This window comes from Ambystoma mexicanum, chromosome 2p (genome assembly GCF_040938575.1).
Source record: "Ambystoma mexicanum isolate Mex_15411 chromosome 2p, UKY_AmexF1_1, whole genome shotgun sequence".
Taxonomy (NCBI): Eukaryota; Metazoa; Chordata; class Amphibia; order Caudata; family Ambystomatidae; genus Ambystoma; species Ambystoma mexicanum.
Window position 1 is genome coordinate 382,037,044 of NC_090923.1, and position 19,837 is coordinate 382,056,880.

At 42.7% G+C, this 19,837-nt stretch overlaps 1 protein-coding gene across 2 annotated transcripts in view; it reads right to left on the reverse strand.

Moving 5' to 3' along the window:
- Window positions 1-19,837, reverse strand: part of PTPRG (protein tyrosine phosphatase receptor type G) — a 1,528,043-nt gene that overhangs the window by 569,569 nt on the left and 938,637 nt on the right. For both annotated transcript variants that reach the window (XM_069643751.1, XM_069643750.1), the window contains exons 9-11: window positions 18,700-18,884; window positions 15,978-16,086; window positions 7,963-8,012 (exon numbers count right to left, since the gene is read on the reverse strand). In XM_069643751.1, coding sequence (XP_069499852.1) covers window positions 7,963-8,012; window positions 15,978-16,086; window positions 18,700-18,884 — 344 coding nt within the window. The remainder of the gene's footprint in view (window positions 1-7,962; window positions 8,013-15,977; window positions 16,087-18,699; window positions 18,885-19,837) is intronic.

Sequence of the window (19,837 nt, forward strand, 5' to 3'; positions counted from 1 at the left end):
TTTCCGAAAATGGATGAAGGAGACAGGAGAAGAAAGAGATCTGCACCACTCCAGAAGGAGCAAGAAAACAGGACCAACAGCAATGATACTGTCCTAAACAGGAGAAAAAGACAAGGAGAGCCATTAACAGGAAATTATCTGTGGGGAAGGTCGGAAACGGAACTAACATCAATACCGCCAGAACACAGACTATTCAGCAGAGCAGCAATGTTCTTCTCCTCAATAATACATCCGGGACTGCAGGCATACGCAAACGCAAAATGGCTGCAAATAACCAGATGGGAACTAATGATGACCATAAATTCGACAGTAAATGGGTTTAACGCAATTAAAGAGGAGCTGCGAGCTGTAAGGATGGTAGCACTACAGAACAGATATGTATTGGACCTTCTCACAGCAATGGAAGGAGGAGTTTGTGCAAAGATAGGACAATCATGCTGCACGTTCATACCTGCCAACGATGCCGACAATGGTACACTAACAGAAGCAGTTTCACAATTGGCCCAGATGCACTCCAAAATGATGGACGAAAGTAACGGCGTAAACAAGGATAAAAGCTGGTTTTCACTATTATGGTCATGGATGCCATCTTGGCTGTCAGATGGACTGAAAATAATAGTGGGATGTGCTATTTTGGCTGGAGCTGCACTGATAATAATTAGATTTTGGAAAGCCCGGAAGGCGCGCTCAACTGATGAGTTGCTGGAAATGGTGGGAATGCACCCCTTGATGCCAGCGGATGACGGCCAGCACACAGGTGTGATAATACACGAAAGGGAGAAGTTGCGCACCCAAATCATCGCCAATCATCTAGACCCACCATCAGTGAAGATCGAGAACCCAAGGAACCCTAGGAGCTACATAGGAAGATGGGTGTACTGTACTCCTGGAGGAACATGCGAATACATGTATTGGTCATTTGAAGATCACGTAAACCATTATGGACATCTCGGAGGGATAACCAAGATATGGAGAGTAAGAGGAGATAACGAGAAGGATATGTTTGTGGTCGACAAGTCGACCAGAGGGGGGACTGAAGTGGGAGAATGGAAAACCAGACTCCCGTCCTTCACCTCTCGCGCTTGGCCTAGAGGGTCGCGGCCCAGACACCCGCCACGAGAAGAGTTTGCCCATTTACCAGATGACCAAATACCCTGGTACAGAAACATACGGATGTGTCCATCTGCCTGCCCAACAGCCCGCACTGGCCATGCCGACACCTGCGGCACGGACCAACTAGACTGAAATCTACACATCGTTAGAGATGCCATGACGACCTAGATAACGGGAAGCACCGCTGAACTATTATACACGCTGAACATTTCCACACCAATCTACACGAAGAACATACTCAGTGCTCTGACGTAGGCGACAGGCTTATTCACGGACGTGCATCTTTATTATTTTTACATAGGCTTTCAGAATGCAGAAACGCAAGACGCACCATGAGCTCATTTATAACGCTTGCTCACGCTTCTCTTGAAACCCGTTACCATCATGAGAGATATAATGGAAACACGATACTGGCCATGAAACTGTATGCCACTATAACCTAAAGCATCCATGCACTAAATGGATTACTCGTGCACCAGGCCCAAGTAGGCCTCAAGCAAGAGTTCCCGTGGACATTAACAAAGCAAAAGTCAGGTTGCTGAGCCTGCAGAAAGAACCCAGTGGAGCAACCAGCCAAGGTCGTAATGTTGCAAACCCACAGTCAAGAAACAAATCTTTAAAGGCACGATGTTGCAACCTCGCACTCCACGTACCAATGTTAAAATCATATCTGCAAATTAAACCAGACATACAGTGGAAAAACAATATTAATTGTGCAGAATTATGCCTCAAACACGGTCCCTCCCCACGTGACCAAGCCGAACCTGACGAGATGCCAAAACCCAGGAGAGAAAAGGCGTCTGGGTACCTCGCTACGAGACGCAGGCCGACACACTTGAAAGGCTCAATGGACACCTGCTACAGTGGGAACGGTCAGTCTCCCACCTATGAATAAATCCTCACATTGCCTGCACGTACCCATATTGAAACACTGTTGCAACCACAGGTGCACCGTGTGCTGGGAACAACGGTGGTCCCAGGCTGGGGAGCTCACGGATGCACCAATCAGAACATGAGGTTCTTATCTCAGACGTCAGTAACGTTAGCCAATCCTCAGGGGTCTTCATGTAACAATTCTTATGTATCTAATTGTAGGGACAACCCAGATATACCACCTGACTACATCTTAACCACTAATATCATTCTCTATATGCGTACTATACTAACCCCACCACTCGAGCAACCAATCAAGAGTGGCGATAGGTTCTTTTGGTAACTTTTTGGAATGACGCAAGTAGCGCGTCATAATGTAGTAAAAAGGGCCTGCGAGCCCCACTATTGTGTGTGTGTCAGGACGAACGCGTACGCTCCTTGACCCATCCCTGCCGTTTGCATAATAAACGGCAGAAGTTGCCTTGCTCCTTGTGTGTGCCTCATACTCTGTCTCGATCCGAGATATACACGGGAGGAGTTGGGGCCTCCCTGCCCGGAGGTCTGCGGACGGCCCGGCCGACCCCGGCAGAATCCCCCCCGACAACACCATACCTCTTCAAACAAATGCTTGCTAGTGTTTTACTTGTTATTCCAGGCAACCGCAGATCTCAAAAACCTGGCAACACATCAGAGCCTCCATACAGACTACTCCAGTAAGTGGATACCTCTATGCAGTGCGGACAGAGCAGACAAGCAGAGCGGCAGAGGATATGCATGGATGCGAGGAACACCGCGCACCTCCAGATGTCCCCAATGCATGGCACACTGCAGCAGCCACAGCAGAGCTTCACAGGAGAGACTATTACAACCGGGACAAAGAGCAGCGTTTTGAAAACCCCAAACCCTCCCCACACCAGCCTTGGACTGATCGATGGCACTGCCCCCTGACACTAACAGTTCTCAATGAGGGCAGCCATCTTTTGTATATGGTGGTCCCAATAACAAAAAAAGGTGCGGCTTAGCCCCACTTTTTATGCACCCTGTATATTTTAATGCCTCCCTTGCCAGAAAGTTATAGCGAGATTGGTCAGGGGAAGAAGTACTTTGGGAGAAGGAAAGGGGGAGGATAAGGGTGCAGGAAACAGAAAGGTGCGAGTTGTTATGGAGGAGAAGGAGGATGCAGTCCAAGAGAACAGCAGGAGGACAGATGTGGACTGGTGTGTGGAGGAATTTTGGAGTAAAGGTGAGGTATTGGTTGGTGGGGGCACATGGTACTTGGTTGTGACTGTGTGGCAGGTGGGTGAGAATTAAAGGGAGTGTATAGAGTAAATGGGAGGTGAATGCAAGGCGGGTGATGGAGTAGGAGGTCGGGTGGAATAGTAAGTGTAGTGGAGAAGGGAGAGCAGTAGTAGAGGGGAGGACCGGGTAACAAGGCGGAGGTAGAGCATAGAGCGAGGAGGGAGAGCAACATCGGAGGGTCAGGAGGTGGAAGTACCAGGAGAGAAGGAGGGGTGGAGTAGGAAGGGAGAAGATAGAATAATGGTGAAAGACAGGGAGAGGGTCATCAGCAATGAAAGGAAGAAGACCGTCATGGAACTAGAATGTCTGATCAGCGCAATCCCTTGGAACAAACCTCAACGGTAGTGTAAGTCCATATTACGATGTTCCGAAGGGAGGTTAGAGAAATAAGCATATTGCCATTAGGTCCTCATTGACAGCGAGCTAGAAAGAGTAGGGCTAACAAGACGTACAAACCAACCTGGGGAATAGGGACACATGGGTTAGGGAATAAACAGATTTTTCTAGATGAGAGCAAGGGAAGGCCCTTAGCTCCCTGCCAGAAAATGTAATAAACAATGTTTTACCATCTTTTGGAGTTGGCATGTTCTTTAGGTCATCTGTGACACTCGCATGAAGCCTGATGGTTTCATGCCTCAACAGAGTCAAGTAGAGTCCAAAATCTTTGGGCCTTTCTATCAACTGGCCTTTTATTCAAAACACTCAGCACCAGGCTGGTCAGACAGCTCAGCGGGTTCAGTGCTTACTGCTTTGATCTATGCGTGATCTGCAGGTTCGAATCCAAACAAGGCCAACTCGGCCTTTCATCCTTAGGAGGTCGATGAGTACCAACTTCGGTTGGGCTGAAATATATTCGATGTACAGCACTTAGGCATTTGCGCTATATAAATAACAAATCATTATCACCATCATCATCATGACAACCCAAGCAGCAGTTTGCTCTCCTCCCCAAAGTCAAGAATTGCATCCCTTATCTACATTTAGAACAGTTAAAGCTCTGGTCATCTCCCAACTGAATGGTGGCAACAGCCTACTCACAGGTTCCCAGATGCCACCTTGGTCCCTTTAAAAACTGACCACCATGCTGCAGAAAAGGACTAAGAAAATTCAACCACATCATCCTTATCTTAATAGCTGCATTGGCTGCTTGGTCAAGCACACATATTCAAGATGGCTGGTATTATCTACAAAGCAGTTGCAATCAAAACACCACTCTACTTGGCCAAGAAACTTGCCATCTTCAGAGGACAGTGTACCAAACAAAGCCACATAGCTATGCTGGCAATTATGAGAGGAAGCAAACATGGAAACATACCTTTTCCTCCTATGCACCCTATCCTTGGAACAATGTGCAAATAGAGATAAGACCGGCATGCACCATTCTACACTTCAAGAAGGACACAAACACCTAAACTAAAAGCAACATCTTGCCAATGACAGATCACTCCACTGAACCCTATTCTACCCCTCTGGAGTTGCCACCCCTTTACTCGATTACCCTCTACACCCAGTTTAGCTCCTCTGCAACCTCTCCTGTGCCCTAGTTGTAAACCCTGGGCATGCCCCCTTTGTCCAGCATTATGTTGCTTCACAAGTAGGTTCTCATTTTAGAAATCACATGCACGTATCTCCCATGGAGTTTTTTTGTTTTGTTACTGCTGCCACTTAACTCTCATCACTAAGTATCATGTAGGGAACACGACAATTGAAGTTCCAGTGTGTTTTTATCTAAAGTATCTCTTCAGGAACAATGGATTGTGGGTCTATGACAACATTGTTTGCTCTGCAGGAGTACAGGCATAAGTAGTGGCTAAACTGCCTTCTCAACTGCCACTTCTACAAACCAGCAGTTATCCCCATCATTAAGGAGAAACTGGCACAGCCACGAGATATAGCACATTCGCATTTTGTGGTAACGTGGGCTAAGGGGTGTGAGTGTGTGACAGTAGGCACACAAACAGTAACAGTATAACCTTAGCAAATTAAAGTTCAATCAAGATTCTATAAACATTTAAAATCTAATTATACAATTAAATTATGCAACTATTAAAAGCACTATAAAAAACCACACTGGTAAAAGAAGGCAGGTGCTCTGAATATTTTAGCAAGGAGGAAAAAGGCAAGAACTGGAATAAAGTCACTCAAATTGCATGTTCTTTAGGGAAAGGATGCAACAAAGGCAGTAACTATTAAATAGAGCCCCAGAAATGGACCAAGGGGAAAGAGGTTCTCAGTAGTACCAGTTTCCATCTCTTCAGCGGTTCGAACCAGACCTCGAGATGCCATGCTTGCAGGTCGAACTGGGTTTGAAGGCGTTAAGTCCTATTGATCCCAGGTGGCGAGTCAGCATAATGTTGGGTTTGAGCTGTTCTCTGTGCTGCCCGAATGCAGCAAGCAATGCAACTCGATGGATGGGTCGCCAGGAGTGGTTTGATGATTGAGCAGGATTCAAAATGAAGAGTTGAGGTCAATGACTGACACCACAATTCAGCGGTTAAAGTTGAGCTGTGATACAATGTCCTGGCTGTTCGATGCTTGATTTGATGATGCTGCAGTCAAAGTTATCTGCACAGTGTGCTGGTGCTTGAGCGAGACAGGTGACGGGGCACTGTTGGGGCGATATAGCATCACACCTGTCCGATAGATCCAAGCAGTTGTTTGAAGTGTACCACCAAAGTGGGGCCTGTGGTTTGAAAGAGGGAAATATGGTTTTAAATATTTCAAGTGATGGAAACCGGAGACCTGGCCGCTTTGGCCCTCTGTGTGCTGTACATCCACCTGTAGGGGTTTCAGGGGTAAGGCGAGTCCTTTTTAGTCTCTGCCCTACCAGCCGAGGGAGTTATGCTATAAGAGTGTCAAGGCTTGGTGCTCAGCAAAGTCACACCCAATGTGCTTGGGGGCTTAGTAGGGAGCAGAGCTTTCCTCTGCCTTGGAGCACCCGTCTTCACCTCTAGCAGATGGCTTTGGAAAGGACTGCTTTCCCAACAGGATCCAGAGGAATTGTTCCTGATGGCCTTGAAAGCACAAAAGTGAATTAAAGCAGGAGTGGGATACTCTCTCTTTTATATGTAAAAGGGGATTGGATGAAAGCAAGCTTGTTTTAAAGGATCAAATCCCAGTTCCTCTGACAAGTGACCCTTGCCTCTTGATGTCATACCCAGAGCATCTTCTTCAGCAGAAATTGGAGGGGCCTGGAAGCAGAGGAGAAAAGCAAAAACTAAAATGGAGGAACCTGTCCATAAGCCCACTTGGGCTCCCAGACTGCCCCAACTCTGCCCCTCTCCCAGCCAGCAGCTTCAAACACTTACTGGTGTGCTAACACTATTGAGTGGCAGGTCTTTAAAATGGAAGTGCCTCTTTGAAGCCAACCTCTCAGGTGATCTGGTGGGAGATACTGTACCTGGCGGGTAGGAGTTACCAAGAAACGTGGCCTGAAAGGTACATAGATTCTTGCAGATGGTCTGAGATCACAGGGTTGACCGTGATGTGGCTTTAGTTATTATGTGAACTGGGCCACCATAACAAAACCTACGTATGGCGTATATTTCAAGATTATAGTGCCATCAGGCAATTGGTTTCTCATAAATATTATGGTATTTTGAAACAGAGGTCCTGAAGTTATGTAGCCTCGGACTACAGAAGCGGTGCAGCTTTCAAAAGGGCATGTGACCTCTGAACCAGCTCTGTGCTACTGAAGAGTGTTCAATCATAAGGCTCTCTGCCAAGCCAGTGCAGGAGGCTTCCAGAGTGACGAGTTACTTCACTTGCAGTCCGCACACCGACACTTCTTGACCTCCGGACTCAGCTGTGCGATCATACCGGCTTCGCCTCACGGAAAGCTCGCATTTGAATACACACTCCATCACTGCTTGACTGCAAGGCTTACAAGAGATGGCTAAAACGGCGCCTTTCAGAGATCTTCCCGACCGCGAACTTGTTCTGGTGTTAACCTTTGCTGCGGTTATCCGACTCAACCCACGTTGTTCGGTCACTACCACTCACACCATCAAGACGTGAATTTATCAGGGTAAACGGTTTTATTTAACTGTGAGGTAGCAGTAAAGCAAAGGGAAAAGAACATTTAAAGGAACATATTGTTTAGTGGATGGGCAGATATTTCAAACAGCACTTCCACAGGACCCACACTGTGCATATGAGTGCCCACAACAAAGAAAAGGGCTATTGCTCTCACCCACATTGCCCATCAATTTTGTTTAGTTCATTGCTTCTTTAAAACAGTCAGAAACCGTTAATGTTTACTATATCAGTTTTGCACTTGTCAATTATTGTACGTCTAAGCGTTCCAAACACAATGGGCGCTGCCGCTGCAAATGAGGACTAACGCGAAACAGCACTTGCACACAAGCGATGCTCAACTGCCCGCCATCCTTTTTTAATGTATCGGACCCGACTGTAAAGGCGCCTCGAAAAAGCAAAAAACATGGCAGATTGCCATCCAGACTGATCTGCTTCATCAGTGATACATCAGAAATACAACCCGGGTCAAAGAATTTGGTTGTTTCACAGACAAATACACAGAGAAAAGGGTTTAGAGGTTTAGAGAGCAGCAGGCTTCCCTCGCTTCTAAAACAAACACGCTACCGCCACCCAGTGGCTCCTGCGCTACACATTGCAAGAGTGCAAATATATTTAGGGTCAAAGATTTACTCAACTTACCACCCCGGTTTTGACGATTCTGGTGCCCTCGAATATTCGTGTCGTGTTGGCTGAAATATAAAATGGTATTTTACTATGCAGTTACAGCAGAAGTACATAAAAAAGTGAAATTTATATTAGTTAGTTTATATGCACGTGATTATACGTTTACTAGCATCGTATTTCAAAATGCGAGAAACATATCCATCAAAAGGTTTGTTCTACTGAGTCATAGCAACGGAAATGCCTGTCAAACACGAAAACATTAAGGCACGATATAGTATTTACACCTCGTTAGTTCTAGTTGCTATTTCAGGTGGCAATAACTGCACCGACGTATGACAGTACGATTGACACTGATCTGTTTGTGTGCATTTCTGATGGATTCAATTGCCTGGCGTGGCATGTACTGTACGAGTATGCCAGCTTGACTAAGCAACTAACACATTGCCATTATGAAATATGCTTAGTGAAGGGAGGCCAGCCCACAAAAAAAAGCTAATACACCGCCTTTCCATGTGTACAGACTCAACACTGAAGGCCCAATTCTCGGCTGGGTGGTAATTACCAAACAAGTCAGATTAGGGTTTACAGACATGTTCGGTTATTAACTTGTATTCTGATGCGGTCAGATTTTTCAGAGAACACACAATGCGCCATTTCAAAAACCTGTGCGCCTTTTGCTAGAACGGGCTGGAAACCAACCTGGCAAACGGCAATTACGCAAAATGGCCATTTGCATGTTGATTCCGGTGTCAATGCTCTATATTAGTGGCAGTGTTACATTTTCAGACATATTCTGGTGACGGTTGGCGTATGTGGTCAGATAACAGAGGTAAGGTCACCTACTTACCTCAGAGGCACAACCCAACTTCCATGATGTTTTAGTCGTTTTTTTAATTTTTTTAATTTTTTTTTAATTTTTTTTTTTACAAACCACCACATTTCCCCTTACTTAATTTCCATTTACACAGGACTTATTTTCCATATATCAAGTCTTCTTTACTTTCTTTGTCTGCTTTACCTTATTCTTTCCACGGCTTCACTCCTTTTTCATCATGTTGCTTGAAACAATACAAGTGCCAGCAAGGGGTGCTTTCAGCAGTATTTTTGTAAAAATGCTAATCTCCTGCAATTATACAAATATGCTGCTGAAAACTTGTAACCTGCCCGTTACTTTGAAGAACATGCGGACTACAGGCAGTTTGTAACACAGCAGTGTGGTCCTCTGGGTGACGCCCAGGACCCCCTGAGAATAAGGGCGGTTCCTAGGCTCCAAGAAAAAGCACAGTGAAGCATGGCAATTACCACACTCACTGCACCACACCCTCAACAGGATCAGCCCACGATTGTCACGAGAAGCAACTTCACACATTTGACCAGAGGCATTGGACAGTTTGTCTTGCTCACTTAGCTTTATAAGAGATGGCTCGCATTCATGATATGTGGCAAAGTGTAGATCATATGGTGGTACTGTATATTACCGGGATCTGCTTGTCTTATCTGCGCCATATTTATAACCTTTGCAAGAAGCAGTGCAGTTTCAGTGTCTCATGCTTTAAGGTTCCATTTATCTTTACAGTAAAATAGAGTAGTCTAATATGGAATCCTCATTTAACCCGTCTGCAGTGTTACAGCAATAGCATGTGGCTTAGGGTTCTGGAGGTCAACATGTTTCTTTCATAGTTGGCCTTTATCCCTAGTGGCAGCCATTACTCCACCAACTTTTAGTCAATAAAACACTATGTAGACTATTTGAAGTGCACTACTGTGTTTTGGCATTGCAATACTCTGAGAGAGAAGGCATGCAAACACCAGCTTAATCATAAAAACAGAGTACATCTTGTGGCAAGTCTCAATCAGGAGATAAACAATCACCTTACAAACCACAAGGAGTTGTCTAAGTGCCACCACCCTGTACTCACCCTACACCTTTGGCCCCTACACCAAAAGAAAAGAGTTCAAAAGGGTGCACATCAGTATGTTGTGCAAAATAAATTCTGTCTGCGTGTAGAAACTTAAGCTAGCCTGATCCCTGTCCCTACCACAAAAAAGAAGAAACATACAATGTAAACACAAAAAAGTACCCCAAGGTCCTTCTGCCAAAATTATCTACTACTGTTGGCTGGTTTCTGGCCCACATTGTAATGTCTCTGGATTAGACAAGGATTCTCGCCCTCAGTAAGTTTCCAATATGATCACCAGCAAATGCCTCGGTTTTTACCCTGTTGAAATATATACACATGGATATATAAACAATGCTTAGGTATATTTCCATACACAGCTGATGCAATTTATCAGTGTTTGGTTGCCCTCTGCGGTCCAAATGGCAAAGTGCTCCCACTTTAGCAACCATTTCAATAAACGGAATGAGCCCGGTTCTACACAGTCACCTTCACCTTCCAATATTGCAAACATTCAGAAGTAACGTTTTCCCACCCCCACTTCTCTTCACACAGGGCAGGGAAGTTCCAGTGTCAATGAACAGTTCATTTCTGGCTCAACGTTTCAGTCTCTAAAAAGTGAAACGCTGTAGGAAGAATGCCTCCTCACGAGCTTAAACTAAAAGTAGGTGCTGCAATTGAGCTACTAAGTAACCTTATGCCATCCCTGGGATTCTGCAATGAAACAACATTGTCAATTACGCATCTAAAAAGAAACATCATAGAGGCCCGTGTGATAAATGAAACTTGGCTACCGTCTTATACTGCATATACCTCTCATTCCATCCATATGTTTAGCCTTTTCAATGACCATTACTAAGTTACAGCGGCCTACACCCACTTCCTGTAAGCAATCAGTGGTAATTCCTATATTTAAGAAGGGAGACAGAAGTCACCCTATGAATTAACTACCAATATTGACCTTGAAGATATGCGGGAGCGTCGTATGTTACGCCGGGAACAGCCAGTGTTAAATAATTCTCTTTATGTTGGCCCCTACCCCTCCCCCGTTTGGCGTATCTGTTTCTTGCAAATGTGAATCATATGATTCAAATGTAAGTACAAATATGACGCAAATAAATCAAGAAAATCGGGTAATGGACATTATCCACCATATGACCTGGATTTTGCCACACATCAGGAAGGTTATCGAATTCTAATGCAAAATGATATTCAAAGACTTTGAACTTAGTTCTGCAGGATTGTAAATTTGACATGAAGTGCTAAACCCCCTAGCAGAAAATCAAACTCTTTACAGCCATGAAAATCGGCGCCCTTGTTGCACCAAAATAATATATCACCAGAATCCACAATCAAGAAAGGTCAGTAAAGGGCAGAGCTGCAATGTATTTCATCAATAATCACATTATTCAATATAAATCATGTAACTACATCATAGCAATGCACAGTCCCAGTGTGTCATATCCCAATGTAAACAGTGTATTTCAATTTTAGTGGAAACCTTGGTTTATTACTTCAAGAATGTGTAAAAATCTAAAATATCCGATTAATTTATGAATATACGTAAAACGTTTTTATGAGTACATAATGATTTGTACAGGTGTCATTTTTAAAATGGAACACATTACTATTTGAATGTGCAAGAAAATAATGGTTTTCTTTGGGACTTTGGGCAATGATGGTTAGCTCTTCAGTGAAATACCTGAGAGAGTAATTTCTTCTGTTCCAACCCTGCTTAAGTGTGTCACATGGAAGGGGTTTTGAATGCCCCAGAGATTTGGCTGGGCCATTTGGAGTGGAAAGAGGAGTATGTTAGAATGAACACAAATTAGCTTCATATAGTTACACATGAACATGTGGATTAGGCCTTCTAGATAATGACAGATCCCACCATTGCAAAGAAGTATTTCAAATAAATACATTCCATCATATGCCAAAATGTGGTGTTTGGGCTGACTAGAATCTGTCCTGTTCTCCTAATGCCAGGTTCCAAAGAAACAGTGTTTGAGATCAGTTAAGCCAATAAAGCCCAGCAGATCGTCAACCTAATGAAAAAAACAAAAGAGGCTCTTGCCAGGATATGCAGGCTAATCATTAGCTGTGGGCAAGCCACTTCATGTCAGACTTTAATATTTGAAAGATGTTTTGCATCTTTACATTTCAAATAGAAAAAAAGAGGACAAACAGGTTAATTATGATCATGACATTTATCCATCACGTAAAACCAACTTGCCCTCTTTTTTATGACTGATAAAATTATGAGTATTAATAGATTCATGAAAATAATGGCACATGCTCATGCCGCATAACCAGACATCAGTCTAGGATAGGGATCCCAGAAATCAAAATTCCATCAATGTGGCATGTTGCTACAATGAAGTATGGAATACAAAATGATGATGGAAATAACAAAATGTCAACAGCAGGCAGCCCTACCTTTCTCATAATATAAATATAATCAGCCTATGAGGATTGGGTGGGTGTATTCACTGGGAGTGCAATATTAAGTAAATTAATAAAGGCATGTGACCAATCAAAAAGTGCTATGTCAATTATGACATAGCATGGGAATAGCACCCATGAAGATGACATAGCATGGGAATATCACCCATGAAGAAAAGTGGACCACCACAGGAGTACACTATAGCTTCAGGGAAGGAGAATGGTAGTTCCAAATGTATGAGTGCTGATCTGGTATAATATCTCGAGATGACAAGGCATTGTCAATGAGGGATTCTGAACCAGATTAATCAGAGAAGAGCTGGCATCCTTAAAAAAGGAATTTTCTATGCAACCTTTCTGTGACACAACTGCTGGTTTTTTATATTAATCAAAACCAAGTGCTTGAATATGTAGTCATAATATATGAAGTGAAATGCAATGAATTGCAGAGAAATCTTTAATATAATGACCATTAAGCGACAAGGATTTCATAGAGTTGAAAATGCTGCTTAGAGGTGGCATTGCATCAGTTAGATTTCACTAAGATATGGCGGGACTGCATCTGTGTAGCGAGAGTATCAAAATATATATATCAGATTTGGATGACTTCCCCGTACATAAAGTAATGGGAACCCTTTAATTATCTTGTATTTAAATTAATATGAGTTTTAATTATACAACCTCCTTGATTTTTTAACCAGAATTGAGCAGAGTGATAGTATACCAGAGAGTGCTAGAACTGGGATTGGTACTTCGTGAAGAGTAATTTATCAACAAATACCTCTACACTACTTTTCTAACTTAAAGCCAGTAGGAGCTGTAGATGAGCAAAAATGTGTCCAGCTTTTACAGAGGGGCAACATAATTCCTAAGCAAATGGAGAAGATGGACACATTTCAAATGCCAGAACCACTCAGTCTTTTGAACAATCAAATCAGGCCAGTTTTATTTCAACAAAAGTACATAAAGGTAGAACCTCACAAATGTGTTTGGGACCGCTATTTCTAGTACAGTGTGACTCTATCTGTGGAGTGAAGGCTTTTAAAACTGCCATGCACAAATGGCAGGATATAAATGTCAGGTAACATGGGCCGTGTTAAATCAGGGTCTTTGTGGACAGTCTTGAATGGTCTTAGTAAGCCTGGGTGAACATGTGCCTGGCTGAACTTGCGAGCTGTCAGACTTGCTGGATTCACTGGCAGTGAATGAGAGTTTTTTCAGGCGGGTCTGACTTTGAAAGGCAAATCAGAACGGCAGGGATTCTGCAGGCCAATCAGATCCTTAGAATCTCTGAGGAGGTTTGGGGACCATTTAAAAGGAGAGTTTTAATTGCTGGGTTTGTGCTTTGCTGTGCATCTGTCTGCTTCCTCCCTCTAAGGCAACAGGCAATCTTGCGTTGTAGCCTCTAAGCATATACCATGGTTGTAATACTTTATTTTATATTGTGCTTGTTATATGAATTGCCTTACAGTTTAACACCTTTATTAAATCCTTTGTGAAACCATTTGAGAGACATCCAAAAAAAATCAGTTTCTCAAAATTCTTCTGATTATGTTGCAAACCTTTCCCTTCCTCTGAAAAATAAAAATTGGAAATCCTTGCGAATACCTTTTTCCTACACCCCTCCACCCCCCCGACAACTAATACGATGAATGAAGAAAAGAAAAATATGGATCACTGTGGGAGCATATCCACTTTGTGCAAGAAGCTGTATGTTGGAGTGCATGTGGAGGTACATTTATTGGGAATTTGTGTTTGAGAATGACACCGTGTCCAGGGAGAAGGAGGTGGAAGCCTTGTAATTTGATGAAAAGTGGAGGTCTGGCAAGTGATGGACAGGAACAGGATAGGAGGTGGCACAGAGCAATAGCATGCAGTAATTGGAGGAGGGTGGTGGAGGTAGCAGGAGAGTTTGGGTTTTTCAGTGGATGAAACAGCAGCAACAATTGAGAGAATGCAGCAGGGGGTTGGGGGTGATGAGGGGAAGCAAGATAATGATGACGACACAGGACAAGAAAAGTCAAAAAGGTGGAAACACTGGGAGAATGAGGAGACATGGGTGGAGAGGATATGAACTACTTTCACCGCATTCTCAAAGCAAAATTAACCACATTCCATATGCTCTCATTAAGTTCACTAGATCCAAATGTACATAACCTGCAAAGCACCACAGAATCAAAAACAAAAAAACATTATTGCTTTGATTAATTCAGGATAAGCCACAGATTGTACAGCAAATGTCAAGTATCCTCCTCAATTTTGAAAAAGGTATTTTAGCTTTCAGTTTTCTGTTAAAATATGGAGTTCTGGCAAGTAAGAGGAAATACTCTGGTTGTTCTAAGTTCCTAACTCTATGAGAAATCTCAGATACGAGAGCCTTTTTTCTCATCACTTATTCTGCCTCACTAGTCATCCCATCATGCATCGTTATTAAGTCATAATTTGATATATTACATTTTCTAATGTGGATCATTTGAAGCTCATTTGAAGCTCATGACAGACTATCTACAGAAAGCACCATAGTGATATGCAAAGACTGTCCTAATTTGCATGCCCCACAGAAGGCCATAGAGTTTACGAGTAGCTATTCTGAACTACGCACTCTGTTTTCTGGCAAGACACATGAAACCGACAACAATTTGGAAGATTTCGGTTTGCAGTGCTCTAAAAATATATATATATATATATATTCCAGACCACTAACATAGGGACACAGTTCAATATGTGTAAAGTAAGGATTAATATCATGTATGTCATTAACATGCTGGTCCATTTGGTTTGATTATTCAGTAGTAGAGATGTCCCAAAATGTTCTATGAATGCCAATAGTGCCATGCACTTAATAAACCTCGCCTCATTCACGTGCGAGCTGGATCAGCAAGACATCAAGATGTAGAAAGATGTTCCTTTTATATAACAAAGTGCAAGAAAAACATTCTAGATTTCATGTCTCAACAGATCCCCAAAATGTGCAATTGAGCTAAAAAAAACAGAAAACCCTTACTAAAAACCCTAAAACATCTTTAAAAGTGGTACAGTTTAGTTTGATTGGATAGTGGACCAATGTTTTGATTTTTACAAAGAGCAAAACCTTAAACTGTCCTATAGGGCCAGGGGTATCTTGACTTTCCATTGAAAAGCATATTCATTGAATACATTCCGATGGATAATTTTTATGGATAATTAGGGTTAGGGTTAGATTTAGGGTTACGGATGGGTTAGATTTAGGGTTAGATTTAGGGGGGTCCGTGTGGGTTGGAGGGGTTGGGGGAACGCCCCCCCCCAATATAAAATAAACATTAAAACGTTACGAGGATCTGGCCAGTGCCGAAAGTTCAGCACTGGACAGCTCCATGTAACGTTTTTAATGTGGAAAATCAATGCTAAATAAATTGAAATGCTATCTTTTACATTTAAAAGTACATATCCATCGAAACTTGCCCATTCCTATATTCGATGGACAAGTTTCGATGGATATGTACTTTTAATGTAAAAGATAGCATTTCGATGCATTTATTTTCGGTGCATTTGTTTCGATGGTTTCACTGTTCAATGAAACTTTTTCAATGAAAAACCATAAACCACTGCCAGGATATTCCGTTTCTCATCATTCCAGTCCATGTGGACTACAAAAAAGTTAGAAATCAATAATTGGATGAATATTAGGCCACAATTTTATGATATTCTTACCTTGAAACAGCATTGTTTGACTAAAGTCACTACGCATGTCATTTCTACACACTGCTTGAACTCTGAACAGATAAAGGATGGCCGGTGAAACGTGGTTAATGACGGCTTTCTGTTTATAGAAAAATACAAAAATATAAAAATAAGAGTTAATATACATTTCATTTTCGAAAGTGTACACAATGCTATCAGTTGTACTGTGCTGAGAAATGTATTAACTGTCAATAAAAAGGTTTTTTCAACTTCTACAGTGCTTACAGCCTTTGGTTGATGGGGCAAGAGTGAAACAGAATGCCAGCCCCAAGCTCCCTTTTTTAGCTCCCTCACTATAAATCCCAGCTCCTCTCCAGCCCCCACACCCTTACGGGTTACCCTCTGGGTGTGTCACTTATATAAAGTACTCTGTTGCTTCCCAGCTAGGATTGAGCTTGATATATTCAATACAGAGAGAGACGGAAAAATAGAGTGACAGACGCAAACCATGAAAGAAAGGGAAAAAGGGGAACGAGAATGAGTAACGGGGATGGGTAGGAGGAGAGATGGGAGCTAAAGATTCAAGTCTCAAGAAATCAACAGTTCATGAAAGTCCCACAATAACATGTTGCAACGCACAGCATAACAGTTACGCAACAATGCCAAGCCTCCTGAAGTGGATCTAAATCTACGGATGATCGATCAGTCAAACATTTGATCTCAGGGAAAGGCTTTGGTTTGTTCTCGATCGATCAGTCAAACATTTGATCTCAGGGAAAGGCTTTGGTTTGTTCTCGACATCCCTATAGCAACATCCTCCATTTTGGCATATAACCGCAGCGGATGCAAAAGTCCTCCATGCTATTCTGGAGCTGCTTGAAACACTGGCTGCAGAGAAGTCATGCAGAGTAGTCATGCAGAGTGCAAACCTGATTTTCCCCCCCCCCTTTTCTGTGGTACAACACGTGTCATATTCCATTACATTGAAAGGCTGCAGCCTTGGCAATCCATCAGGATTGGTTATGTGGAAGAGTAGGAACTTGTGAAGAAGCACTCACATGTTCAGTCATTCCTGAAACACTTAACAAATAACTTGTGTTACAAGTACTGGGCACCATCCAAGAGAATCCACATCATCCTCGTTGCACTTATCTGGTGAGGCACTGGTGGTGTCCAGGCAGGTTTATTTTCTCCTCACCAATTATTTATTTGCTTTGGGGTTGTGCTTCTTATCAGAGTGCAACCGCTAAAATGCCCTCTGCAAGTAGGCTGCGAAAAAAGGTGACAAAGCCATGAGTGGCACCCACATACTTTTGGTTTAGTTGGTTTACTCGTTTTCTATTAGTTGCTTGTCCGCGTTGTCAAGTTGTATTAGTGCAACTGTGATGTATACAGAGAGCGGGTAACAATCAACTTCAAAACCAAATCATGTGCAAAAAACAATTTAGATGCAGGGCAACTGGTGCTTTAAAACTGAAATGCCAAGTGTTCTGCTGTGCAATGATCTTTAAGGGTTTGCATTCTCTGGCTCGGCTGTGATATTCATATTAAATATTACAGCTTATGTGACGATGATATGACGCTTCTTTAACGAAAGACCTAAGTATTATCCTTCACATTACCCAATATCTACATCATGCTAGGCCCATCTTTAAATCATTCATTAATCGTACTTGAAATTGATTTTCAAACAGCGGATGATCAACAGCCTTCGGTGGGCACTGTAGAATGCGCCCACGGGTTCGATGCCTGATCACTGAACAGTAAACCTGGCAACTGTCCAAAAAAAGTCAAAATAATACAGCTTCATTTGTGCATTGAATGTGTATTCAACATCACTCAATTTTCAATTTCCAAATAAACTACTGCAGCCACACGGCACCTGGAAACTGTGAGTCTAATTACACTGTGCATGGTGTTTGCACATGAGGGGGTATATGTTCAGTTTATTTAATTTTAAAAAAAGGACTATCGTTAAGTTGGCCTAATAAAAATCTATACAACACAGTAAAAACCTTCCTGAAGGACAAGGAAAAAAAAGTGATATATACATACAAACAGATGCATACAGTTTTGAATTTAGGGCGATGGGTTATTGTTACATCAGAACCTTAGCTGTCAGTCAACGATGCCTCTCTCGTTCCATGACGCATGCCATGCCCTCATGTGACCCAGAGCTCAATGTCTAGTGGTGAAAATTGAAAAAATATAAATGGAAGTGCTTGAAGATAATTTCCAGCTTGAAGCAATAGCGTCTGATTCGGTAACTGATTGCATGAGCCCAGAGGAGAGTATGTCTGAGTAAAGGGTGAGGACCATTAGGTGTTTTGCTCAGTGCGACTGCATATTTCATGTGCATATACAATTACTGATTTCATTATTCTGGCGGTCTGCTTTAATTAACAAGAACCGATGGACTTTCAAAATCTGAATAGGCCACTTCCATTTTGAAATTCGAGGCATTTCAATGGCTATTATGCAGTGCTGGCCTTCATTGAGTGAAGAAAGTCAGATAGGACAAATACTGCAATGAAGCGGCTAACTGGTACAATATTTGAAACACCGTCTCTGGAGGTGAATGTTCTTTCTATGTACTTAATGTCTGATTCAAAAGATATTTCTAACTTAAGGGACCATTGGAGAGCTAGAAGTTAACGGTACACTCAATTGAAAGATGGCCCATCACCCAACTTCAAATCTGCATATCACCCCCTAGCCCCCCTACCCCCTTATTACCAAACGGTACATTTACCAAGTCCTTGTCACTGTCCCTGAAAAAAGTCCTCTCCTTCTCTTCTTCATTCTTGGTCCAGCTGTAGGAAATCATGTAATTGATAATGGGGGGGTGGTAGAGGAATTCCGGCTCGTTCCAGGTTACGAGTAATGCCGTCCTGTTCATGGGCTGGACTTTCATGTTGATTGGTGGGGTGCTGCAAACTGGAAATAAATCGCATGGTTTTTATTTGACAGAGCTACCGGAAACAAAGGCAGTTCAAACATTCCATTAATGAAATGTTCTGATCAGAATTACAGTCAATTCTTAAGCATGAACCAAGCAAGCAGCCTGCTCCCAAAATGTCTCATTTAGTATTTACTAAAACCCTTTAGAGGCACGTATAGGTCAACCAAAAATGTAACGCATGTTCTAGCTGTTTACGAAATGCTTGGAGAATGAATTAACTGGTTACAGAGGAATACATATTAGTACTTAAGAACGTATTTGAACATCGGAACTGCCTGCTAGGTGATTTTATTTATCGTCAACCCTAGACCAAGGGAAACACTCAACATTTGTCACACGAGTGCATAACAAATCTTGGATCGCATTTCACATCCTAATGGAGATCTTCGCACAATCAGTTCTTTTTTTTGTTGTTGCAAGAACTTAACAGCAACCATCACAAACCTGTGCTCAACTACAACTGAGAACAGAAAGTGCTTGAAGCCCTCTGCGGTCTCTCCGTGTAGCGCCAAATCTTTTATGCCAGTCTTTAAATGCATCAATGTAAACCCTCGATTCCGAGGTTCTAGACAATGAAGTATCTAAAAGATGGTCCAACTAAAATGATGGCACAGCTGATGGACTGCAGTGCTATATTCACTTTCCCCAAACTCTAAAAACGAAGGACGCGCAGAGAAACCAAGCCAGAATGGGGCACCGAGACAAGTAAACATGTCTGAATTTTCTCTAGCATGTCACACTTTGTGTAGTTGGCCAGGCGTGATGTCCCTTGGGGTGTTGTGCGGATGCCCAGTACCATCATTCAGTACCGCAGCTCCGTTATAAAATCTCACTACAAAACAAGCAGGATGCTACATCTACCACAGGAGATTTGCTACCTAGTCCTTCTCTGGGGTGCAGAAGGTAGCTAGGCAGAATCATCCATGCT